Source organism: Podarcis muralis, chromosome 12 (genome assembly GCF_964188315.1).
Source record: "Podarcis muralis chromosome 12, rPodMur119.hap1.1, whole genome shotgun sequence".
NCBI lineage: Eukaryota > Metazoa > Chordata > Lepidosauria > Squamata > Lacertidae > Podarcis > Podarcis muralis.
Genome location: NC_135666.1, coordinates 3,307,280 through 3,333,382, shown reverse-complemented (window position 1 = coordinate 3,333,382; position 26,103 = coordinate 3,307,280). Strand labels below are relative to the sequence as shown.

General features: G+C 49.6%; 1 protein-coding gene across 2 annotated transcripts; it reads left to right on the top strand.

The window, feature by feature from the left end:
• Positions 1 to 24,366, top strand: LOC114607221 (zinc finger protein 783-like). 2 transcript variants are annotated; one of them, XM_077936618.1, is made up of 8 exons: positions 1 to 54; positions 2,213 to 2,318; positions 3,641 to 4,030; positions 9,070 to 9,196; positions 10,039 to 10,152; positions 10,870 to 10,986; positions 12,813 to 12,926; positions 22,155 to 24,366. In XM_077936618.1, the coding sequence occupies exons 3-8, from the start codon at positions 3,656 to 3,658 to the stop codon at positions 23,174 to 23,176; spliced, it is 1,869 nt and encodes a 622-aa protein (XP_077792744.1). In that variant the 5' UTR covers positions 1 to 54; positions 2,213 to 2,318; positions 3,641 to 3,655; the 3' UTR covers positions 23,177 to 24,366. The 2 variants fall into 2 exon arrangements, with proteins under 2 accessions (XP_077792744.1, XP_028606040.2); XM_028750207.2 differs by lacking the exon at positions 22,155 to 24,366 and adding an exon at positions 15,807 to 17,294.
• Positions 24,367 to 26,103: the final 1,737 nt, after the last annotated feature.

Below are 26,103 nucleotides of genomic sequence, written 5' to 3'. Positions count from 1 at the left end.
TTTTTAAAAACAGAACCGCGCATGCGCGGCAGCCGTGTTAGTGAGACGGCTCTGGTGGGTACCTCCTCCTCCTCCTCTCTCCCCGTCTCTTCCTCACCCCCCTCATTCCAACTGCGCCCCCCCACCCCGAGACCCCCGCCCCGACAGAAGCCCCCCCCCAGCCCCGCCGCGCGTCCCCTCAGAAGCCCGCCTCGTCTTGCCCTCCCCTCCCCCCTTGCAATAGACGGAGCCTGATTGGGCCGCTCTCGACTGCCCCGCCCCCTTTCCTCCTGGGGAGGGGAGACAAAAGGCCCTGGCCGGGGGGGGGGGTGTCGTCGAGGGAGGGGGCGCCGCCTGAGGTGAGGCTGGTCTGGTCTCCCCCTCAGGGGAGAAAGGGAAAGGCAGCCCGCCCAGCCCCCTGAAGGGGCCTTCTGGGGAGGGGCCCCCTCGAAAGAGTTGGGGGGGGGGCTTTGCTGGGTGTGAATATTGGGGGGGGGGGAGGCTGGTGGTGTGTGTTTTTCCCTGAGGGGAGATATGGAAGCGCCGCCTTGGTTTTTTCTGTCAGCTGGGGCGGGGCTCCTCGGAGGGGGGAGGGGAGCATCCAGGGGAGGGAGAGAGAGAGAGAGGGAGCGACGTTGTAGGCCTTGGAGAGAGAGAGAGAGAGAGTGAGTGTGTGTGCAAGATGACTGTTTGTGCAGGGAGAGGGAGGAGGGAGGTTGGGAGCCAGGGAGGGGGTGCATGAGAGAGGGAGGGAGGGAGAGAGAGAGAGAGAGAGAAAGGGAGGGAGAGAGAGAGAGCTTAGTGCTGTTGGCCTAAGAGGGACTGGCTTGTGTGTGTGTGTGTGTAAGTAAATGTAAGTGTGCAAGATTGTTGTAAGCCAGAAAATAGCTTACAACAAGAGGACTGTTTCTGCAGGGAGAGGGAGGTGGGGAGCCAGGGAAGGGGGTGGGGTGAGTGTGTGCATGAGAAAGAGAGAGAGCTTAGTGTTGTTGGCCTTGGAGGGTTTCTCTCTCTCTCTCTCTCTCTCTCTCTGTGTGTGTGTGTGTGTGTGTGTGTGTAGGATGACTGCTTGCTTCTGCCTGGCAAGGGAGGGTGGGGGAGGTTGGTTAGGAGCATCCCTGAGAGTGGAAGCTGTGTGAGTGTGTGTGTGTGAGAGAGAGAGAGAGAAATTCCGCTGGCCTGTGCTTAGAAAGACTGCTTGCTTTGCATGGCACAGAGGGGGTGGGGGGTTCTTGGTCAGTGTGCTTTTTTTTGGGGGGGGGGAGTTTGCAGTGGAGGAGGGATTCTCTCTCCATGCAGCTTCCACGTCCAGAAGGATGTGCTTATTTTTTGTATAATGGGGGTTCTGAAGGACACAAGGAAAGGGTGGTTATGTCCTCAGTGTTCTGCTTTGATGGGAGACTCATCTCTTGGGACCGTTCTTGCAGAAGTGCACATTGCCCAGATGTGCAGGCCTGAGGAGTTGCGGCTAACATCCCATTTTGAGGCGGGCTGCGGCTTAGTGCAGGGTTCTGATGCAGAGGCAGGATCTCAAGGCTGGGAATAAATAGCCTCTTAATTTGAAAACTGTCACTAATAATAGAGTTTTTTTCCGTACCAAGGAGCCACCCTTAACTAACCAGCAAGATGGAATCCCCTTTGAACAATTTGTCTTCTCCCAGGACAGCCTTCCTCACCTTGGTGCCCTCCGAAGTATTTTAGAGTACATATGAACATTCTGGTTGGGGCAGATTAGAGTTTTAGTTCATAATATATCAAGGGCACCAGGTTGGGGAAGGCTGCTTTAGCTTGACCAGATGGAAAGAAAGACATGGATTTTGTAGTTATTTATTTATTTATTTATTTGCTTGCTTGCTTGCTTGCTTGTTGACTTATTTAAGTGAATTAGTTTGGGATCCATCCATTTGGATGAAGAGTGGCTTAGAATTCTTTAAAATAATTACGGTAATTTATATAACACTTTTCTGCCAATATGCTTAATGGTTCCACCCCCCCCCCCCCCAAAAAAAAGTTCACAGCAAATGCATTCATCCTAATAGACAAAATACTATTAAAAATGGGGTTTGGGGGGAGAGGGAAAAATTAATTCACTTACAAATCCTCAGGCAATGTTACACATTTTCTACATTCACATATGGAATAGCCACCGCAGGGATGTGCATGGGGGTGAGAGATGGCAAATGACTTGAGCTGAAATGATGGAGCGGACCTTGGTGTCTCTTCTCTCCCACAGATGCAGCCAAGTTGCATAGAAGAGGGAGTTGTGGCAGGTGCAGCTGTCATGTAATAAGGAAGAAATCTGCATCTACTGAAATTATCTCTTTTACCAAGTATTCCAGGTAAACGAGTTTTGTTGTCTTTGCACATGGTTACTTCTCTGTTTTCTTCCTCTCTGTATTTCTGCTTCTTTTCAAGAACCGAAACCCCTGAACAGCAAGAGTAACAAAGGAAAATGGGATGCTTTTAGTAAGATCCATCTTAGGCCAGGACACTACGCGCTTCTGTGTCCAAACACACCAGGTGAAGAGCAGTGGAATAGACAGTACAAGACAGTACAAGAATAGACAGTACAGTACTAGACCATTGGTCTAGCTCAGGGGTTCTCAAACTTCATCCATCTGCAGGTTGTTTAGTTTTTTTAAGAATCTATGTAAAAAAATCATCTTTAAATACTTAGTTTATTTCTCTGCATGCATTTCTAAACATTTTATCTTAAAATAGTACCTTTAAGATGCATTTTGGTGTTGTTTTTTTGAGCTAAAGGCTATTGCAAAATTGGGAGAAGGGCAAACCCAGAAGATAATAGCTTTTACATCAGTGTGCTAGTCTCAGAGGTGAGAATTAGATCAGATGGCTTTAAAAAAAGCAGGCGCCTTCTGTGCCAAGTTTTTTAAGCCGCTGGAAACTTTTCTGTTTTACCAGGCCTGTGCAGGCAAATAGGAGTACATCCCCCGCAATGGGCTATTGGTCTTTATTTTTAACGTTTTTCTTTTTAACTTTCTAATATTTTATGCTTTTCTTGGATAGTTTAATTCCTTTTTTTTTACTATTGTAAACCACTGTGATAAAGCGGCACATAAATAAACAAAATTAGAATGCAAACTAAATTCCTAGTGGGCACTAAAAGCATTCTGGTGTAAAACGTAGTTAGTAGTGTACAGAAAACTAAGGGCGGTGAGTGTGTATGTGAGAACCAGTCCTAAGGATTCCACAAACAAAGCATATGCCAACCCTGGTGCCCTCCATATGTTTTGGACTACAACTCCTGTCTGCCCCAGTCAGCATCCAGTTTGGAGAAGCCTGCATTAATGAAGCTCTAAGATGCACTTTTGAGGTGGCTTATAAGCACAAACTCAAATGTAAAACCTGTAATACCAATATAAGAATTTGGTATCTCACAGGAGCTCAGTGACCAAGCATCTGATCTGCATGCAGAAGGTTTCAGTTCAACCATCAGCACCTGCAGGTAGGGGAAGGAGATACTTCCTGAAACTCTGCTGGTCGCTCAAGGTGATCCTGAGTTAGATGGACCTGTATGGGCTGATGCTGTATAATGCGGTTTCCTGCGTTCCTAACTTGCTTGTGCTTTTGGGGCGGAGCAGACAGCTAGCCAAAACAGATGGACTGTATTGATCGTTCTTCTTCTCCTTTTTATAACCAGCTTCAGTGTTTCAACATGGAGCCCCGGCAGCCGGTGCCTTCGCAACCCGAACAGAATTTTGTCCGAGATGCCAAGCAGAACATGGCCGAGCTCTCTCTCTGGACGGTGGTGGCTGCGATCCAAGCCGTGGAGAGGAAGGTGGATTCTCACGCCACACGGCTGCTGAACCTGGAGCGGCGGATGGTGACCAACGAAAAGAAATACGTGGACTGTGAGAATGCCGTGGTGGACTTTGGCAACCAGATGGAGTGCAAGTTGACTGCTCTGGGGACGCTGATCCAGGAGTACGGGCTGCTGCAGAGGAGGCTAGAGAACATGGAGAACCTGCTGAAGAATCAGAACTTCTGGATCCTGAGGCTCCCTCCAGGCTCCAAAGGGGAAACCCCCAAGGTAAGGATACTTGGGGAACACACTCTCTATCTCCCCCCTTTTACAGCATTGTGAAAAGTTCCGCAGGCTTGGAGATGTGTTATTATTAAAGGCTGCCTTCCAGATCATCAGCCAGCAAAACTTTTGTTAAGTAGAAAGGTCTTTCAGGCTGTCGGTGTGCCACAAACAACTAGCTCATGAGCCCAAAGTCTTGAAAACTTGGTTAAGCCACTATACTTGGCTTTGGTGGAGATGGTGAACTGTGCTTGAAGGCTGTCAAAGGATGGAGTAATTCTCACCCGAGAGAGGAGAAGTGTGTGGTTCTGTGGATGGCCCCCAATATGCAGTCCACAGTAAAGAAGCGAACAGTGTCAAAATCTGCACAAGTTTATAGTTATGCCCACCACAGAGAGGCTAGTAAGACGTCTGTATTTATTTTTAAGGCTTGCATTATGTGACAACAGAGCATTGAGGTTTGCTAGGCCTTGCTTCTCACTACTTTGTGGCTTCAATCCTTGCATTATTTTTTAGGTTGCCATTTCGAGTTCTTGTTTTTAATTTACCTTATTCTAGATAGCTTCTGGCAAAACTCCATTACTGTTGAGTGTTAGGTGGGAGGATCTGTGGAGGGCTTTTTTTTGCGGGGAGGGGGGAGGGGGGAGACACCAACACAGTTTGAGTGTTTCCTTAGCACATCTTCCATGTTTAGATGCTGTTTGACTGACATTATTGGAATAGTTGAGAAATGCCTTATTTGCTCTTCTAAACTAGTGGAGAAACTTGTTTTCTGTTCAGCTAGTGCGTCCCCCAAGCTCTAGAAATTATGGACACATCTTTTCTTATTGTCCTTTTCCCATAACCTCCACGGACGAATAGAGTGGTGTGGTCCAGCTATGCCTGTTGGGATTCTCAGGTACCCTAGAGAATTGTTGTGAGAGCTGTTAAATAGCATAGAGAGTGCTTAAGTAACTGCAGTAGATCACCAAAGAGGATAAAAGGCTGATGCCTGCCTCTGGACATGCCCCCTTCCCACCCAAACGTCTAGGGTAAGATGCTATAATGTCAAATGAGCTTTATGAATATCTTACCCTTAATCTTCATGAAGCAAGGGGTTAATCGCTGCAATGTATACAATACTGAATATAAGTGGAAACCAGCTTTGGGGATCTGGGAGACAGATCTGGGTGCAGGGATATCTCCGCAAAAAATGGAAAGCCCTTTGGAACAAGAAGCTATTTGAGACTGCAAAGATATATGAGAATGTCTAAAAATGCATAATATTCTTGGTATCTTGCACCCTAGAAGCGTCAATCCAAATGTTGGAGGAAAGATTGTTCAGGATTAGGTACATGTATCCATATGTGGTGGGGGTTGTAAGGAAATTTAAAGAGTTTGAAGTATTCTTGGAACGTGCTGAAGTAGTTGACAAGTTGACAAATGACCTTCGTGGGCATTCTTAACAACTTTTGATGGAAAGAATGAGATGGTGCCATTTAAAGATATGCTGCCTTTTTATTTGTGGCTGCAAGACAGGTAATTGCAAAATATTGGAAAAGTAAAAATGGAGGTTCAGCACAAGAGTAGTATTGTTACATTTGGCAAAATGCTTTGGCAGAGAAACCGACTAAACAGATCTGAGCTTCAAGGTTGCCTGAATCTGAGGGTGACTTTGCAGTTCCGTGGTTTTATTCCATGAGCTAATAGACAAGGTGGTCTTTGGAATCCACCACCCACACTTTGGACTCTTATGGACTGGTCCAGTGTGATAGATAAAAGATACTCCTTTTATACTCCGGAAACTCAGATTGCTTTCCTCCTACATTTATATTGCGAAAACAACATCTTAATTTTTAAAAATATAAACCAGTGGTTTTTTAAAAAAGAAAAAATACCTATGCGTGGGAAAGGTGTCAGTACAGTGCAGTTTCCCTTCGAGGGAAATGATGGGTTTGGAGGCACTGATGAAGTTGAGTTGCCAGCGGACTTTCACATCAATTAAGACTTAACAGACTGATTAAGACTAACCAGCCAAATCTCTAAAAGGAGGTAGCAAAGAGGTGTCTTAAGCCCTATTGCTTCAATTGCACTGGGGGCACAACTTTCAGTGGCTCTGGGAAGAATGCAGGAATGGAATTGCCCTCATGTTCCCGGTCAGCCATTCCTCTGACATCCACTACAGTACAGGCAATGGTTTGCCACCTGAAACAATGATACTTCATTAGATAGGATCATTGCCCTGACTGGAGATAGTTGCTGTTCCTGGAAATGTTCCATTTCCCTTCTTGAAAGCCTGGTGGATCAGGGTTTGGATTTGGGCAGGAGGGGATCTGCTTTGGGCGGGATGCTTCTGGGTTGATCACCCCAAGAGAACCCAGCTTCTTCTCTCAGTATCAGTGGTGCAAATTTGCTTATAGGTTGTGCTTTGAATTTGGTTTTGTGTAGAACTTTGAAATGTTCGTCAGGGAGCAACGTGGGGTCAGCAGGTAGGCCATGACATACCTGCCCTGTGAAGACCTGAGCCTTTTGCCAATGCTTCCTGATTATTACCAAGCATAATGTCCATAACTATGAGGACTAGAAACTTCACCTGAAAAGTACAGCCTGGTAATTCAGGTTCTACTCAGGATAATTAGGTTCCATGTGTACTACATAGGGCATGATGACAAGAGAGAGACCCAGGCAACATTGTATGTGTCAGCTGTGAAACGCGCTTTCAAACTCTGCTCCCCCTTGGCTTTTTTTTGGGGGGGGGGGCTCCTGTTGTTGTTTCTTCAGTTTCTATACTTCCCTTCATCTTAGGATCACAGGGCAGTTTACAACGTAAAAAGCACAAAAATACATACTATAGTCATAGTAACAAACAAAAACAGTTACCCCCCATGCAGTTTAAAAGACCATAGATAGGTTAATTATCCAAAGGCCTGGGAGAAGAGGCTGGCGGAAATGACTGGCAGAATCCGAGATCAGGGATCGGTGGAAGAAGACTGGAAGAAATTTAAATATTATTTACAGAAATATTGTAAAATTAATGAATGTTAGAATGATGTTGGATTGAAATTAAGTGGTTTCTAGCTATAATGGTATAAAAGAACATGGAAAAATGGTTTTTTATAAGTAAAAATTTAATGATATAATAACTTAAGATTAAAGATCTGGGTAGAATAAAGAGGGAAAGAAAATGCTAAGTTAATAAATTGAACTGGAATACAAAAAAGGGAGGTATGAGGAGGTCCGGGAAACAAGTTAATGAAAAATAATGTGATGAAAAGATTGATTGTTTTTAACTATCTTTATTTTGTATTTTGTATTTTGTATTTTTCTTTTTGTAATTTAAAAACCCTAATAAAAAATTTATAATAAAAAAAAAACACCAAAGGCCTGGGAGAAGAGGAATGTTTTTGCCTCACACCTAAATGTATGTGACGAAGATGCCAGGTGAGCCTAGGAAGGGCATTCCACAAATGGAGCTATTGCAGAAAAGGCCCCGCTCTCATGTTGCCACCCTCCAGACCTCTTGCAGAGGAGGCACACGAAGAAGGGCCTCAGATAATGAGCTCATGGTCTGGGCAGGTTCATATGGGGAGAGGCAGAACTTGCGGTAATGTTGTCCTCAGCTTCTTAAGGCTTTATAGGTCAAGACCAGCACTTTTGAATTGGGCCCAGAAACTAATTGGTAGCCAGTGCAGTCGGTTCAGGATCGGTGTTATATGCTCACACCGTCTTGCCCTGGCTGCTGAATTTTGTACCAACTGAACCATCTTCAGAGGCAGCCCCACATATTACACATTGCAGTAATCTATCCTAGAGGCTACCAGAGCATAGGCAACAGAAGTTAGGCTATACCTGTTCAGATTGGGGTACAGCTGATGGCGCTCTGTGCCACTGAGGCCACCTGAGCCTCAAGCAACAGCAATGGATTCAGAAGTACCTCCAAGCTGCATACCTGCTCCTTCAGAAGGTGTGTAACCCCATCAAGAGCAGGTGACCTCCCATCCATTCGGTCTAGGGAACCGCCCATCAACAGTGCTTCAGTCTTCTCTAGGTTGAGCTTCAGTTTGTAGGCTCTGGTCCATTTAATTACTGAGTCAAGACTGCCACACCTGCAGATGGAAAGGAATAGAGCTTTGTGTCATCTGCATAAATGAGGAGTGGTTTTGCCAGTGCCTCCTTCAAGCAGGCAGGGACTACCCCCTCTTGCATTAATCACCTCACTGGCCCAGTCAGCTCTTCCCTCCCTGCTGGTTTTATCAGCCAAGAGGGGCAAGGGTCCAGAGCGCAGGTGGTCGCCCTGACTGATCCGAGCATCATGCCCACGTCCTTGAGCCTTACTAACTGAAACTCATCCAACATAATAGGACTAGACAGTGCTCTGAGTAACTCTTGAGATTCATCTGCAGTAACAGTGGAGTCGGGGTCCCAGCGGATGCAAGCGATTTTATTCTCAAAATGATTTGCAAGCAAATCACAGTGAGCTACCATCAGTTTTTTCACCACCTTTGGGCCAGACAGTGAAAGGTTCTTAGGCACTACCTAAATTATTATATATTGAAGTGCCACCTTTTTTCTCAGAGCTTTACAGAGTAACAGACAGGCAGTGGAAATGGAGCTATTGCATTGAATCTGGTAGTTGCTAGATTGCTTCTTAAAAGCTAAATTCAACAAAGTTTCTAGGTGGAGATATTTATCTGTCCATATCTGGATTGGATTTGAAATTGCTTTTATATATGCAGATGTATTGCATATGGTGTTACTGTATTGTGAAATCACTTTGAGACGTTTCACGGGAACGCTATACGTATGTTAAATAAATAATAAGAGTTCACTTCATACTGTTTTTTTCTTCAAATCTCTAAACGTTGGTTGGGGAGGGAAGCATAGGAATAGCTGGTGAGTCTGCTTGCTGAGGGGAGCGATAGGCTGTGCACCCTTTCCGCTTCTCTAGACCAGAGCAGTAACATTCTGGGCCTGCAGAAGGTGATGGATTTGGAGGGGAAAGGGGCCCAGGTAAGTGCCAGGCACTCGCCCTAGAAGGTCTAAGTCTGTGGCTGCTGTGATTCCAGGTGCCGGTGACCTTTGAGGACAACTCCGTCTACTTCTCGGAGCAGGAATGGGGGAACCTGGATGAATGGCAGAAGGACCTCTACAAAAACATGATGAAGAGCAACTACGAGTCGTTGGTCTCACTGGGTAAAGAACTGGTTATTGCTCTTTTTATTAGCTGCTGATGTAAGTCATGAGGCTGGCTCCCAAGTGGTTTTTTAAAATATCTATCTCATCTGTTATCTAAAAGTTTGCCATCTACTCCCTCGTGGGGTGCAAATAATAAAATTATTATTAATCCCTGTTGCTGAAAACTGCAGAAGGGGAAAGTGCTCTTGTATTCAGGTCCTGCTTGCGGGTTTCCAACAGCCAGGTGATTGGCCGGAACAGGATGTTGCACTAAATGGGGCGTTGGCCTGATGCAGCAGGTTCTTCTTGGGTTTTTCTTATGTTCCCAGTATCTCCAGGGTGGCACAGAGCATCTTTGTTAAGGTAGCCTAGCTTAAGCATGGACATTCTCCTGGGCTCTGATCCACGTTGCTTAGGCTTTCTGCCGAACAGTGGGCTGGTGTAAACACACAGTTGCTGTTAACCACGTTTGGGGATTACTGCTTGATTTTCTGCAAGTGATAAGCTGTGTGATGGTGTGGAGACTGTGCTGCAATGCTCTGCAGTGTCCAGGACCTTGGAAACAGCCAATACAAAGCAGGGGTGACTGTGGGGAAGTAGCTGGACTCCACGACCTCCATGACTTCTGCCTGTTCAGGGATACATTCCCAGTCTCTCCTCACCTCCCCACTTTGCCCTTCCTTTGTGCACTGCAGCACCTCTGGACCTGCTCATGTAACTTCTATGGCGCACCTGTCATCTCGCGTGTTCCCTGCGGTGAATTTTCAGTGGGTACGGTAGTGCTGCCAGCATCTCCCTTAATCCTGTTCAGTACAGCAAGTGGGCTGAAGGAAGCGCTGTGTTTTCTCTTTTTCCAACAGACTATGCAATTGCAAAACCTGACCTCCTGTCCCGGATTGAGCAAGGCGAACGCCCCTGTGTGGAGGAAGAGGAGGTCCCTAAGGAGAAAGAGATTTCTTCAGAGCCCAGCCCAGGTAAGCAGCTGGAATCCCAGAAGGGCTTGGGTGGGTGAATAGGATGTACGAGGCTGTCTTAACTGACCCTTCCATCTCCAGTGAGAGCCAGTGTGGTGTAGTGGTTAAGAGCGGTAGTCTCATAATCTGGGGAACTGGGTTCGCTTCCCCGCTCCTCCACATGCAGCTGCTGGGTGACCTTGGGCCAGTCACACTTCTTTGAAGTCTCTCAGCCCCACTCACCTCACAGAGTGTTTGTTGTGGGGGAGGAAGGGAAAGGAGAATGTTAGCTGCTTTGAGACTCCTTCGGGTAGTGATAAAGCGGGATATCAAATCCAAACTCCTCCTCCTCCTCCTCCTCCTCCTCCTCCTCTTCTTCTTCTTCTTCTTCTTCTTCTTCTTCTTCTTCTTCTTCTTCTTCCAACTGGGGTTCTCCCCTCCCACCCACTAACTTCAAAATGTGCAGGAGATTTTCCTCTCTCTTCAAGAGGGTCTGCCAGGACTCCCATGTCTGAGGTTCACCTTGGTGGTGTGGGCCGCAAGACCTGTGGCCCAGGACAGGGAAGTCTTGTGCGTCTGGCGTTCTTCCTGTTACAGCGGAGCGGAATGAAAGGCCATCTTTGTGCTCCTTTGGGGTTTGCGATCGAGTTAAATTGAAACAGGCTTAGCAAGTAGTTGCAGCCTGGTGCGAAGCGGCTGACCGAACAAACACCCTCTCGTTCGTGTCTCCCGAAACAGAAGCCTTGGTTTTTAGGCCTGGCCTGGCCTGCCAGATGGAAGGGAGAGAAAATGCACATGTCATTGGAGACCAGGAGAAAGCAGAAGGACGGGCAGCTCCGAGCGACCACAGTGTTGGTGAGTGGAACCTGTAGGCTAGGCCCTTTTTGTCCAGAGTATTTCAGGGTTTCAGAAAATACAAAATCCGCTCGGAAAAGAATCTTGACTGGATTCTCCTCACGGTTTTTGCAATGGGGAAAAAACATTGAAAAGTAAAACCTAGAGGGACGCAGCTCTTGCAGCAGGGTCTAAGAAAACTTCCCCTCCGCACCCACCCCCCAAACATGAATGCTAAATATTTTCAGCTGGAATTTAAAATATGGTTTGAATAGTTGGTCTGAAACATCGTAGGGAGGAACTACTAACCCCGACGGCCATGCCCTGCCTCCACAGTCCGCATACCAGCTTCTGTCGACTGCAAGAGGGCAGAGGACTCTTGGGCTTGGCTTGCTGGCTCCCCATGGTGGGTGTCTGGTTGGCCGCTGTGAGAAGAGGATGCTGGTCTAGATGGGAAGTTGGCCCTTTTAACCCAGCAGGCCTCTTCTTAGCTTGAAATGGAAATTGAATTGAAATACTTTATTGTCACTTGTACAACTTGTATGCAGTGAGATTACACAAGCACCCCCCACTCAGCTCTCTTAGTCTTAATTCCCCTTGTTTACTGACGCACACCCACCAAACCCAAAAGTCATTTGCCCTGTTGTTCTCTTTTCATTCAGCAACCTAACAGCCCACAGATAGAAGCCGTTCTTCACCCTGTTGGTGCGACTAATCCTGCTTCTATATCTTCTGCCCGAGGGCAGGAGATCAAGAAAGTGCCGGCCAGGGTGTGAATAATCATCCCTGAGAATTTTCCTCACTCTCCTGAAAGTACAGGTTCATTACTACATTGACTTTCAATGTGGTTCTGCAGAATAAAGAGGCAACAGAATTTTCCAGCTGAATGAAAAGCCCTAGATGCTCATATTGGATAGGTTTTTTTTGGGGGGGGGGGGGTTGTATTCCTTTTAAAACTATAGCTTATTTTATGGTGAGTGGGAGTGGCCGCTGAGACCATATAACACCGGTCCTGAGAGACCTGCATTGGCTTCCAGTACGTTTCCGGGTACAATTCAAAGTGTTGGTGCTTTAAGGCCTTAAATGGCCGTCGTCCTGTGTACCTGAAGGAGCGTCTCCACCCGCATCGTTCTGCCCGGACACGGAGGTCCATCACCAGGGGCCTTCTGGCAGTTCCCTCCCAATGAGAAGTGAGCTTACAGGGAACCAGGCAGAGGGCCTTCTCGGTAGTGGCGCCCACCCTGTGGAACACCCTCCCTTCAGATGTGAAGGAAATAAGCAGCTATCCTATCTTTAAAAGACATCTGAAGGCAGCCCTGTTCAGGGAAGTTTTTAATATTTAACGCTGTACTGTTTTTAACACTCGATTGGGAGCCGCCCAGAGTGGCTGGGGAAACCCAGCCAGATGGGCAGGGTATAAATAGTAAATTATTATTGTTGTTGTTGTATAAATAGTAAATTATTATTGTTGTTGTTGTATAAATAGTAAATTGTTGTTGTTGTTGTTGTTGTTGTTGTTGTTGTTATATTACCACACACCTGCAAATTGCCTTGACACACATATAAAAGGTGATTCATAAATTGATAACAATAAAAAACAGAGGGGTAAAAATGCCTTCCTTTGGTCTGCCAAGGGCCCTGTTCATGCCACCGCACAGTTGGAAGGCAGTGCCAACCCCCTGGCAGGATCTGTGCACCCTGTATCCTGCCAAGGTGCTTTCTGAAGTCCTGCAGAGACTCAGCCAGGTGATGCCCATGTTGCTGCCCTAAAGCGAGTTGGGGGAGGGGAGAGAGACTAAATAGCCCCAAGTTGAGCTTCCTCCTAACTGCTCTTTTCATTGGCACAGACTATGGGGCTGCCGGATCTTCCTTTGGCTCTCCAGGGAAGCGGGAGCAAGAGGTGAACCTCGAGGGCCCAGAGGGCACGGAGGAAGGCGAGCTGCGCATCAAGCCTCGCGCTGGTGAGTGTTGCACCTGGCGCACCTGGGTGCAGGAGGGGCGGTGACGTTGCAGAGGCGCTTTGCGTTTGGAGTGGATCAGGCTGCCAACCCTTCCAGCTGCTACACTTGAGCCTGAGGAACATGTCTGAGCAGAACGTTGTTCTCCCCAGCCCAGTTAGTGCCGCGGCTGTGGGCCCTGTGTTGAAGTGGCCACAGTTGAGCAAATGCGCATTTGCAGTGCATGGTGTTGAAGTCAGACCCTGGAGCAAGCCAAACGCCTCTGATGCTCCCTTCTTGTATCTTGAGGGGGCTGTGTTTTATGGGGTGTTGGCCCACAGTGGGGAAAAGGGCCTTCTGCTTCAAGGCTCTGTTTGTGATGATGTTTTATGGTGTAAAAGGGGTCTCTTTGTGTAAAGCAGGATAAAAATGTCACTGAGCTACACCTACTGCTTCGTGTTATTCTCCTCACCTCAGTATCAGGTTTGCAACCTCTATGTGAGGAGCTGCCTTCCTGGTAGAACTCTGTCCTGTTGGGCAGCATCCTGTGGCCTCACAGAAAGTGTTTGTTCTTGCTGCTGCTTCACGGCCCACCTCCCAGGCAAGGGGAGCTTCCTAGCCCCTGAGACAAATTGTTCTTGACCTTAACATAAGACTGGGGTAGCCTAGGTTTTCTGCTGCTCTGGAGGGGAGGACGCAAACCAGGGGATTCAAAGGAGATTCCAACCAAACATTAGGAAGGACTTTTCTGATATTAAGAGCTGCTCGGCAGTGAGACAGACATCCTTGGAAGGTGATGGACTTTGCTTATTTGGAGGTTTTTAGACAGAGTTTGTGTGGCCGTCTGCCGGGGATTCCTTTGCTGTGATTCCTGTGTGGCAAAGGGTTGGGATAGATGATCCTTGGCATCCCTTTGAAAGGCTGTGATTCCTCGATGTAAGACACACCGTGCTAAGGGCCAGGGAAGAGAGTAGTACAGGAAAACTCTATACGTTTCTCTGCTTCTTCAGCCCATTGGTTGTACCTCTGAGCCACGTCCCACCAGTACAGAGTCTTCCTCCTTCCGTTTCCCACCCAGCAAGCCCCCTTTCTGTGAATTCTGTTGTAATGTTCAGGATGAACTTGTGTCTTCTGTGTTGCTGGCTAAAATATTCTGAGTGCTTCCTCCCCTCCTTCTCTTTTATGCAACAAATCACACTTGCAGTATCCACTGTGATATTTAGCCACCGCCCCTCCTAGCGGTGATGTTGCCCCTCTCCACATCACCCGTGTGGTCTCCCACCCTCCACCACTTCTTGTATGGTGTGCAAGCAAAATGGTCTGCTCCTGTTAAAGCGTAACCCCTGCCTCGTGGTATTCTGGGCCCTCATGGTACCTTACATCCATGACAGAGCGATTAAAGTACAAAGAACCAGAGTGCGCCGGTACCATTAAAAGAAAAATACGAAGCAGCAACATCTCAGAAAGGTTTGGATGGTCTCATCTTGGCCACCTGTGGTGCTGCCTTCAGTCTACTGATCCAGCAGCCTTGAGGAGGGCAAATGCGCTTGTCCTGTTTGACTAGCAAAGGACGAAGGAGAGCCAAGACCTGCTTTCAGGAGCCGTTTTTGTAGTGGAGGCAATCCAAGCACGCGCGTTGCCAGCCCTGGGTCATTCTGGCGCTGGCACTGAGTGCCCCCCTGCCCCCCTCACCCGAGAATGGCAAGGAGACTTGGAGGGGCACTGAGGCTCTGAACGTGGAGAGGGGGAGAGGCTGGTTTAGAGCCCACCTGGACAAAGAAATGGGCTGCTGGAAGGATGAGCAGAGCTGGCTGGCGAGGCTGAGAGGAGACGCTGAAAGAGGGAGAGAAAGAGAGAGAATGAGCACGAGCCCTTCATGTAAGAACACAGCTACTGCCTGTCCCCCTTTCTGACTTGTCTCCTGCTCTCACCTGGCGGCCGTTTGCTGCTAGGCGGGGGCAAGCGCTGATCACGTTTCCATGCTTTCCTTTGCTCTTTCGAACTGTCAGTCGCTTGTATAAATGTACCCCGAATGTGGCTTTCTTCTAGGGTATGGGGGGGGGGGGAGGCAAGTGCTTTCTTGTCCTTTGACTTAAGAATATAGTAATTTCAGGGGTTGGGCACCTGCAATGCATACACTGAGCAAGGGTCAGAAAGACCCTTTTGAGTGCACACTAGAGAAGCGCATTTTATAAGCTCAAGCCCTGTACCCTGCTAGACAAAGGAGTCCAGGGACTTGGAGCTGAAAGTGTGGACAGGTGAGAGCAGGCCTTCTGTGGCTCTCCAGAGCAGAGAGGACTTCCCAGGCAGGGTTGACGTGAGCAATGGAGAACAGCTCATGAACATTGCAGGGGGTAGGACTAGATGACTCTTTGGGTCTCTTCCAACTCTGCAATTCTATGATTCTAACGTTTTTTGGGAGAATGGAGAGCAAGGCATAATGGGGCTTGTCAGCTTACAGACCCGGTTTCTTAGTTTAAAGTAAGTGCCAATAAGACTTTTAATAATGTGTGCAAATGCCCAGTCAGGCAGCACCAACCAGAGAGTTGCCTTGTTGCTCTTTGTGCACATTGCCTGATGGAAAAGGGACTCTGTCCTCGTGACGTGGTGCGGCAGAGAGGCCATGCTGGCTGCGGCCGCCTTGTGCAGTGGTCAGGCAGGAGTGCGCTGACGACTGAGCAAAGCGGGTTCCTGCAGAGCCACTCTGGGTCCTGCCCCCGCCCTTCTGCAGAACCAGAAGGGTTTCCTGGCCCTATAAGCACCCTCCCTCTGAACAGGCAGGAGAAGGTAGCTGGGCAGAATGTTGTAGGTTTCTGGCTCACTTTTTAAGAAACGGATGTTGCGCGCGTTTGCTGCTTTGGAGAAGAAGCATTGCACCAACGCTCTTTTCTTTCAACCCACCAGATGACGGGCTGGCCTTCAAAGCAGAGGTCTTGCAGGCCCAGAAAGCGCTGTGCGAGAGCTTGGGGCTGCAGTGCACCGAAGACGCCGTCCTCCACGGCCCCCACCCAGGGGCTGCCTCCCTCGGGAGCCGCTACAGCGCCCTGATGCACCAGCGGAGGCACCCGGAGAGCCAGGCGGACGAGGCCCTTCCCGGAGAGGCCAGCTTTGGCGGCGGCGGGGGCCACAGCCCCATGGCGGGCTTCCAGCGCGAGAGGCCGGGGGAGAAACTGTTTGTGTGCCCCGAGTGCGGGAAAAGCTTCCGGCTGCACAAGAGCTTGTTGATCCATCAGCAGAGCCATGCAGCGGGCGGAGGCTACCGGCCGCAGTGCGAGAAGAGCTTCACCTACAAGCAGCAGTTCACCCTCCACCAGCGCATCCACACCGGGGGCGGCGCCTACACGTCGGTGGCCTGCGAGGAGACCTTCAAGCAGAGCCACAACCTGAAAGCCCTGCCCAGGGTGCCGGCCGGGGAGAAGCCGTATGGCAGCGCCAAGTGCGTGAAGACCTTCAACCTCAAGTCGTCCTACCGGCAGCACCCGAAGGGGCACGGGCGGGAGAGGCCCTACAAGTGCAGCCGCTGCCCCGAGAGCTTCTCGCAGAAGAAGAGCCTGGTGACCCACCAGCGGCTGCACTCGGGCCGGGGCAGCGGCAGCTCCCTGGCCTGCCTGTACTGCGGCAAGAACTTCAGCCACCCCTCGGATCTGGTGCGGCACCAGCGCATCCACACCGGGGAGAGGCCCTACCGGTGCGGCGAGTGCGAGAAGAGCTTCACCCAGAAGCAACATTTGCTGCAGCACCAGAAGATCCACCTGCGTGAGCAGAACCGGCTGATGGGGACGGCCGTCCGGGAGGCCCTGCTGGACGCCATCTTCATCTAGCGGCCCCCTCCCACCGGCGCCGGAGCTACGGCTCTGCAGGGAGGGGGGGGGGAGAAGGGCAGGGTGGGAGGGGGTGGAGAAATAAGACTGTTACCTCAGAAATTGGGCCCCCAGGGCTGCGAGGGGGCTTCTCCGCGACCTCCCTCCTAGCCTGGAGTTTAGGATCCTGTAGACTCTCGGGTACTCGATAGGACCTTTTTATTTTAAGGGTGACTAGAGATTGTTCAGAGTTGCTGAAGAAGAAAAAAACAGTGGCGTTGGTAGTAACAAAAAAATGCTTCTGGGATTGTCTTTTCTGTCTCGTTCGGAGTGTACCATACTGTAGCTGCCCCTTCCCACTATCTCCTCCCCACCGCCCCCCGGTTGCCAGAGGGACATTTTCACTTCAGAATAACTCAAGACGGACGACTGTTGGCCCAGAGACGGCGCACCCGTTCACCTTTTCTGTAAACACCGATTTCTCAGAACTGAACACTTTTATATACTTTCCCCCTGGATTTTTCTTTTTTCTTTCTTTCTTTTGGTCTGTGGAAACTTAAAAAATAAACTAGAAATGTGGAAAAAGAAATTAGCTCAGCGTTCTGGTTAGTGAATGTTTTTTTTCCCCCTGGGGAAAACGGAAACACATGGGCACCACTTGTGTTTCGTGACATTGTGGGGTGACAGTGAGGGCGTCTTCCCTGGCACTGCTATCTGTTCTGTGAGATCCTCACTTCTGCTGCCACCGTCCACCCATGTTGGGGGCCTCATACCATCTGGAACCCTGGGAGAGGGAAGCCCCCGCCCCAGAGCAGGCTCCCCTTACACATGTCCAGGCCTGTGGGATCAGAGCAAGGAGGGCACACTTGCTGGCCCCTAAGGCACTGGGAATTGCACCTAATGATTTCAGCTTTTAAAGTCTTTATTTTGCAAGCTTTCTCAAAAACCTTTAAAGCAGTTTCCAAGCAGAAAGTTGTCTTCCAAGGCATGTGCCTGTGTTAAGTCTTGTATGCAAGTCACTTGCATGGCATCAAAACAGACTTGGGGAATATTTTGCAGTGCAGATTATGCTCACATCCAGAGGGTCTGCTTCAATCTGAAACGTTAAGAGGCTGTCTCCAGAGTGGCTGCTGTAACTTGAGACAGAAGGGAAATTACTATTGCTAACAGCCAATATCAGTCGAGACCATGCAAACGCATCTTTCTTTGTAATTAAACATGGCGAGGCCCTCTCCGGTCTAAAGGTAAGGCAGAAGGAAAGGCTTAAAGACGCTCTTGTCTCCCAGACAGCCCTTTCCTCAGCGCAGCATTTCCATAGGTTTCTCCAGATATTTCTGATCTTGCATTGGGAAATGCTCTTCTCTGAAAATCAGACCGTGAACTCCTCCGGGCAGGGAACCGTTCTTGCTAGATTTTGACACTGGATTTTTGTTAATGGGGGATTCAGCTTCTCTCAAAGAACTCCCAAGGAGGGCTCCCGGCTCCCTGCAGTGCAGGATTCACAGCTAAAGAATCTGACAGATGGCCATCCAGCCTCTTGTTTCAAAACCTCCAAAGAGGAAGAGTCTACCACCTTCTGAGGGAGTCCATTCTATTGTCAAACATCTCTTGCCACCAGAAAAGTTATTCCTAATGTTGAGTCGGAATACCCTTCCTTGTCATTTGAATCTGTTGATTCGGGTCCTGCCCTCAGGAGCAATTGAAAACAAGCTTGCTGCATCTTCCATTTGATACTTCCATTTGATACCCATCGTTCAGCCCAGAAACTGAGGTCCAGCGCTGAGGGCCTTCTGGCTGTTCCCTCATTGCAAGAAGCCAAGTTACAGGGAACCAGGCAGAGGGCCTTCTCGGTGGAGGCGCCTGCTCTGTGGAACGCCCTCCCTTCAGATGTGAAAGAAATAAGTAGCTATCTTATCTTTAAAAGACATCTGAAGGCAGCCCTGTTTAGGGAAGTTTTTAATATTTAATGCTGTATTGTTTTTAACATTCGATTGGAAGACGCCCAGAGTGGCTGGGGAAACTCAGCCAGATGGGCGGGGTATAATTATTATTATTATTATTATTATTATTATTATTATTATTATTATTACTACTACTACTACTTGAAGGTGTCTATCATGTCACACCTCAAGTCTTGTCTTATCCAGGCTGAGCACCCCTAACTCATGAGGCTTGGTTTCTAGACCCTTTTATCGTCTTGGGTCACCCTTCTCTGTACATGCTCCAGATTATCAATATCCTTAAATTGTGGTACCCAGAACAGGACACAGAACTCCAGGATTGGTCTGATTCAGGCACAACAGAGCAGTTATCACTTCCCTTGGCCGAGACACTTGACTCCTGTTGATGCAGCTTAGAATAATAACGTTAGCTGTTTTTGCTGCTGCATCACACTGCTGGCTCATGTGAAACTTGCGGTCCCCTAAGACCCCCTCGATCCTTTTCACATCCGTGTGTCAGGCTTGGGGAGTGAAAGGAAAGTGTCTGCACTGCCACCGGAGGTTTCAATATCCTGCGTCTGAAAAACGGGTTGCAAGTTGGGGGAAGGATCTTGGATTAGTGATGGGACACCTGCTTGGCAGGTAGAAGGTCTCCTGCTCAGTCTCCTGCGGTCTAAGTCAGCATCCGGAAAAGTCAAACTTTTAAGAAAGAGAAGGAAGGGTGGGGGAAGCAAGTTTCTCGCCTTATGATAAAGGAAATGGCATTGAAAAACTTCACCAGTGTCAACGGGCTCTCTGGAGGCTCACATTTTGCAGTCGGAATGAAGCCTGCAAATTGGTGCTGCAATGTCATTTGAGTGGTTAGGGATGCTCTGATTCAGAAGCATTTGCACACTTTCCCCCATCTCACCCTAGTCTCTGTCTGCTAGCCAGGCACAGATTTCACTGGGGCAAAATGTCAGGTTTTAGGGCTGGGATGGGGCAAGACTAGGTTCTCAAATCCCTGCTTGCTGTGGATATAACAGAATAAATTGCTAAGAAGTCATGCATAAAGGCAGCCCTGTATCGGGAAGGTTTTTGTTTAATGTTTGGCATTTTATTATTTTTTATATTTTGCTGGAAGCTGCTTAGACTGGCTGGGGAAAACCAGATGGGTAGGGTATGAATAATAAGACGGTGATGGTGCATTTTAAGAGCAGTTGTTGCGGTCACTGTTTACAAAACATCTCGTAATATCAGGACATAACTTGCAATTATCAGGACAGATGAAAGGAAGTGCCATATTTTTCGCTCCATAAGACGCACCTAGTTTTTAGAGGAGGAAAACAAGAAAAAAAATATTCTGAACAAAACAGTGGATGTATGATTTTTGTGGTTCACGTTGTGGCCACAGACATAATATATGATTTGATGGTGAGTTTGGGGTGACCCAATGCAAAAATACTGAGGATCCATGGGCTTTTACCTCTCCCCTCCCAGGCAGCCTCCTTTATCTCTAGCATCCCTTATCTCTTTCCCTATCCCACCGATCAGCTGCTTCCTTTCAACACTCCCTTCCCTCTTGTTTGCCTTAGTGTCTTTTCCTTAGCTGGAGCAGTTTTTTGCTCCTCCTTTTCTTCTAATTTCTCTCCTCATTGATTTAGTCTTCCTGTTTCCCCCCTTTGCAAGTTTGCTGTCTTTACCTCCCCCCTCCCAGGCAGCCTCCTTTATCGCTAGAGTCCCTTATCTCCTTCCAATCGCTTGCTGATCAGCGGCTCAGCGGCTTTGTTTCAACACCCACTTCCCTCTTTCAAAAAAAAATCTGCTTTTTGCCCCTGGGCAATTCGGCTCCAGGGACCACGCATTCACTCCATAAGACACACAGACATTTCCCCTTACTTTTTAGGAAGAAAAAAGTGTGTCTTGTGGAGCGGAAAATACGGTACTTCAGGCAGTGCAGTTAATCTGTGGAACTCCCTCCCACAGGAGGCAGTGATGGCCACCAGCCTAGATGGCTTTAATAGAGGATTGGACGAATTCATGGAGGAGGAGAGGGCTATCAATGGCTTATAGCCTTGATGGCTCTGCCCTGCCTCTATGGTCCGAGGCAGCAATGCTTGTGAATGCTCGTTCTTGGAAACCACAGGAGAAGAGAAGGCAGCCCGTGTGCTCACATCCTGCTTGCAGATTTACTGTAATGGGTATCTGGTTGGCCACAGTGAGAAGAGGATGCAGGACTAGATGGGTCACTGGCCGGATCCTGCACGGCTCTTCCTATGTTCTTAATAGCCAGAGAGAGGTGTGTGTCTGAAGAATAGTCTGCAAACAGTGCCCCCTTGTGGACACAGTGTGCCTTGCAGGCCTTCCTATACAGCCGTCCCAATGTTTTGGACTCACATCAGCCCAATCCTCAAGGGTATAGAATACTGCATCAGATGGGCAATATCCTCCCCATTGGGGGGTGGGGGTTCCCAGGCTGTGGGGAAGGCTGCTGTGTGTGGATTGGAGCAATTGCGGGTGGTTGGCATCCATCTTGGAAGTCCCAAGTCGCAAGGTGGTTAGATTGGTCTCAACTAGGGCCAGGGCCTTTTCAGTACTGGCCCCGACTTGGTGGAACGCTCTGTCACAAGAGACCAGGGCCCTGCGGGACTTGACGTCTTTCCGCAGGGCCTGCAAGACAGAGCTGTTCCGCCTGGCCTTTGGTTTGGACTCAGTCTGACCCTCATGTTTCCCTCCCCTTATGGTTTTGATTTATCAGCTACTTTAAAATGAGGCTGTATTTTAAATTGGGTTCCCCCCCCCTATTATGTTTTTACTGTAATTTTACTGGTGTTAGCCACCCTGAGCCCAGCTCTGGCTGGGGAGGGAGGGCTATAAATAAAATTTATTATCATTATTATTATTATCTGTCTTGGGAGACAAGGGAGGAGTGCTCCTTTGGGGGTGAGCTCAAGCTGTTGGAAGGTAGCAGCACCTGCCGTGGCTGCAGAGACCGATGCAGGAGAGGCATGTTTTGTTGTAGCCGGGGCAGATGAAAGCGTCCGGTTGTGCTGCTGCAGCTGCACCAGGGCGTTTTTTGTCTCTGCGCTCCTCCCAGCGGTCATTCCTCCTCTGGTCACTGCTCTGGATGCACGACCTGACCATCTGTCTCCAAGCACTGGGGTTGTCTGCAAGGGATTCCCACACAGCAGGGTTGACGTTGCCAGCCTTCACGTCGTGTATACAGACATCTTTGGTCTGCTAGTGGGAAGCCAGCTCCCCGTAGAGAACATCCTTGGGGGTCCTGCCATCTTCCATTCTGTATGCGTGACCAATCCAGTGTAGATGTCACTGAGACAGGAATGTGAATGCCCCGGGAACATGGGCTTGGGAGGAGAGCACACAATAGTAATAATAAATAATAAAATTTTATTTATATCCTGCCCTCCCCTGCCAAAGCCGGGCTCAAAGTGGCTAACAACATCTTGGTTTGGTAGGCATTCCAGATTTTCAACGTCTTCATTTTTGTCTTCCACTCTCCCCTTCCCTTGCAGACCTCCCGACGGACAAGGCGCCGATTGAAGCCAAGCGAGATCCCCGAGTCCCTGAGCCGTGGGGGCCCGAGACGTCTGGGGAGAGCGCCTTCGGGGAGAAGGGTCCTCCTCGCCCAGCCGTGTGGCTGGGGAGCCACCCGGGGGAGCACAAGCGGTTCAGCCCCGTTGGACTTGCCTTGGCCGAGTGGCCGAAAGACAGCGGTGAAGCCAAGTCTCACCCGTGCCCAGACTGCGGGAAGAGCTACGGCTTCCCAGGGGTCTTGGAGGACCACCGGCGCAGTCGCTGCAGCCTCGCCCCCTCTCCGGGATGCCTCCCGCTGTCGCCCTCCGGCGATGGGAGCCTCCCGAGGCCTGGGCTGGGCTGCCAGGGAGAGGCGGGGAGTGCCAAGCCCCTTTCTCCTCTTCCTGCGCCACCTGGGGAGAAGGCCTGGGCGTGCCCCTGGTGCCAGCAGCGCTTCCGGTTGCAGGTGAACCTTCTCATCCACCAGAGCAGCCACCTGGAGGCCGGAGGCGAGCTGGGCGGGCAGGACCGCCTGGCGTGCCGCTTCTGCCCACGCCGCTTCGGGCGCTCGGACCACCTCCTGCGCCACCAGATGAGCCACACGGGCGCCCGGCCCTACCAGTGCCCCTCGTGCGAGAAGAGCTTCACGGACAAGAGCAAGCTGACCAACCACTACCGCACGCACACCGGGGAGCGCCCCTTCCGCTGCGCCGCCTGCGGGAAGAACTTCATCCGGCGCCACCACCTGGCCAAGCACCAGCGCACCCACACCCGCGAGAGGCCGCACCAGTGCCACGTCTGCCTGAAGGGCTTCATGCAGAAGCACCACCTGCAGAAGCACATCCGCACGCACACGGGAGAGAAGCCCTACCGCTGCAGCCAGTGCCCCAAGGCCTTCTCCTCCCAGCAGCGACTGCTGCTGCACTGCTGCGCCCCGACGCAGGTGGTGGTGGCGGCGGCGGAGGCTGCAGGAGGAGGCGGCTCGGCGGCGGCCGCCACCGCCCTCCTCTCAAAACATTGATGTACCTCCTGTGCCGTTCACAAGAGACCAATCTTCCAGTCTCCCGCCCTCAGAAGGGGCGTGGGGAGCAGCACCCTCGATGCCGCCAGTTTGCTTGAGAGACCCCTCGCCAGACCTCGGCTCTCCCCTGCGAGCCTTGGCGGCAGAGGGTGCGTTGCAGAGCCTGAGCTGCCATGGCAAGGCGAGCGCCTTGCAGGACAGCAGCTCCTCTGCGCCTTCAGTGTAAATGGTAAATCACATAAGGGTGGCGTTTCCCCGATGGGGACTTTGGTCGTTGTGGTGCTAACGTGTGCTTAGAAGGGGAGAAGGGGGTAGCGCATGAATGTAAGTATTAAGAAGTCTTAAAGGTGGCCGCTGACGCTGTCTTTTCTTTTGTTTCCAAGGCAATCCCAAGGCAATCGCTGTCATTGGACTACAAACTCCTCCCATCTTTCCTAGCTGGCAGGACCCCAGTGGTCAGGGATGATGGGAACTGTAGTCCAAAAAAAACAGCTGGAGATCCAAGTTTGGCAACCTTAGACTAGGCCCTGATATAGCTCAGGTGTCTTTTCAGGGTTAGGGTGGTCATCCGAAAGAGGGAGGGGATTTAGGTCTGGGGAAATTTGATGTAAAATATTAAAATGGTGACTTAGTCAGCCTGGGACAGTGTAAGCCTGGGACAGTAGAGAACAGGCTTGTGTTTCACTGCGTTTAAAAGAGCCCTATCCAACGTCTTTGGGGTTTCAAACTCTTAACTGCAGCTGGAATGGCCAGGTGACCTCTGAAGCCACACACAACCCCAGTGAAGCAAAGCTCCTTCGTCTCTTTTCCAGATGTCCAAGAGGTTCCCCATGTGACTGGGCCACGGGGCTCTTATTCAGCTGTTCTCCCATGATGCCTTGCTTCCAGATTTTGGGAGTCTGAAAAGGGCAGGACCCAGGTGGAGGCACCCACCTTGCCCGAAACCTCACCCAATGGGACTATAACGACACCTCCTACAACGTGTGGCCGTTGGGACTGTGGAACTTCTGTTCTTTTCTGAAATACTTTTCCTGCATCGATAGATTTTTGTTTCTTTAAAAACCCAAACTTTTGTCCTTTAGGAGCTGGACATTCTGTGTTGTGGTTTTGGATAGATATATTTTTTCCTGATTTTGTAATCCTGCTGTAAAGGCTTACCTGGGGGGAAAGATACACACTGGAAATGCAAATGGGAGCGTCATGTGGTTTTTCTTTCTTCTCTCCTCCTCTTCCTCCGTTCCACATTTTCCTGTTTTTTAAAGGTATTAGAAAGAACTTCTGTTCTTCTGTCTTTTAACAATCTGTCCATCCCCGTCCGTCCCGCTCTTGCAAGGAAGCACTGAAATAATTACATTCTGTGTAGGTAGAGACAGCCTTGGCCAATCGGTGGCACTTTCCGGGTGCATGGAACTACAGTTCACATTTGCCCCAACTTGGGAGTTGCAGTCCATAGCAGCCGGAGGGTACCAGGTTGGCGAAGACATTTGTGCCCACATTCCGTGCTGTTTCGAACCCGATACCTGAGCATGAATCTCCCTCCTCTCAAAACTTTCCATCAGCAGGCTTTGCACCATGCAAGGCACTGAAGATGGGGATGTGGGGTTGTGGCTGGTAGAAATCAGGGACTGAGTGGCTCCCAAATAGCCCCTTTTATTATTTTGGCCTTTCACTTTTCCCCTTGGGATCCAAACAAAGGGGTCCGTTGGTGTCGCCGAAGACACTGGAGTGACAAGTTTTGCGTCCGTGCGCCCTTCATGTGCCAAGTGCAGCCACTTGGGGCAGGCAGATCTCTCAGGCTTGGCGGTCCTTCGCTGGTTTGCAACATCTGCTTGAAAAATATTTGGATTTCATTGAGAGTAGCAAAATGGGGGTATGCTGCCCCATCCTGTTATGTGCTGCCTACCTCCCCAAATATTCTGGGCTTAGCATACCTGCTCAAAGAACCTTGAACCTGACTTCTGAAGAGTTATCCAGAATGCAGCAGCTAGACTGGTGACCAGGAGTGGCCGCCAAAACCATATAACACCAGTCTTGAAAGACCTTCATTGGCTCCCAGTACGTTTCCGAGCACGATTCAAAGTGTTGGTGCTGACCTTTAAAGCCCTAAACGGCCTCAAAGGCCAGTAGACCTGAAGGAGCATCTCCACCCCCATCGTTCAGCCCCCCAGACACTGAGTTCCAGTTCCGAGGGCCTTCTGGCAGTTCCCTCCCTGCGAGAAGTGAAGCTACAGGGAACCAGGCAGAGGGCCTTCTTGGTGGTGGCACCTGCCCTGTGGAACACCCTCCCACCAGATGTCAAAGAGATAAACAACTACCTGACATTTAGAAGACATCTGAAGGCAGCCCTGTTCAGGGAAGTTTTTAATGTGTGACATTTTAATGTGTTTTTAATCTTTGTTGGAAGCCGCCCAGAGTGGCTGGGGAAACCCAGCCAGATGGGCGGGGTACAAATAAACTATTATTATTATTATTATTATTATTATTATTATTATTATTATTAGCACCACACTCTAACCAACTGAATGAAATAATGTGTGAATGGAGTTACAGATCTTTTGACTCCAGTGGAGGGCTGACAGGTGAGACATCATGATAGGCACCTGCAGGTATCTTTAGGGCTGTTGTGTGGAAGATGGAGCAAGGACCCGAACCAGCAGAGTCAAATATCAGGAAAGGAGATTCAGACCCAGCTTGAGGAAGATCGTTCTGGCTGCAAGAGCCGTTCAACAGACCAGCTCGGAAAGCGGCGGGCCCTCAATACCAGCGGTGGAGGCTGTTAAGGAGAGTTGAATGGCCATCTCTCAGGGGATCTTTAGCTGTGAGTGCAGCGGGTTGGACTAGATGACCCATGGGCCCCTTCCAACTCTACTGTACCATGAGAGGGTTAAGCCTGAGTCTTAAGCCACAATTACGTAATAATTAGTGGG

Excerpts from the sequence above, each read along its gene's own strand:
- LOC114607221 (XM_077936618.1), top strand. The coding sequence starts at position 3,656 with ATGGAGCCCCGGCAGCCGGTGCCTTCGCAACCCGAACAGAATTTTGTC. Across the intron at positions 4,031-9,069 it reads CCAAAGGGGAAACCCCCAAG|GTGCCGGTGACCTTTGAGGA; the intron begins GTAAGGATACTT and ends CTGTGATTCCAG. Across the intron at positions 10,987-12,812 it reads TCCGAGCGACCACAGTGTTG|ACTATGGGGCTGCCGGATCT; the intron begins GTGAGTGGAACC and ends TCATTGGCACAG.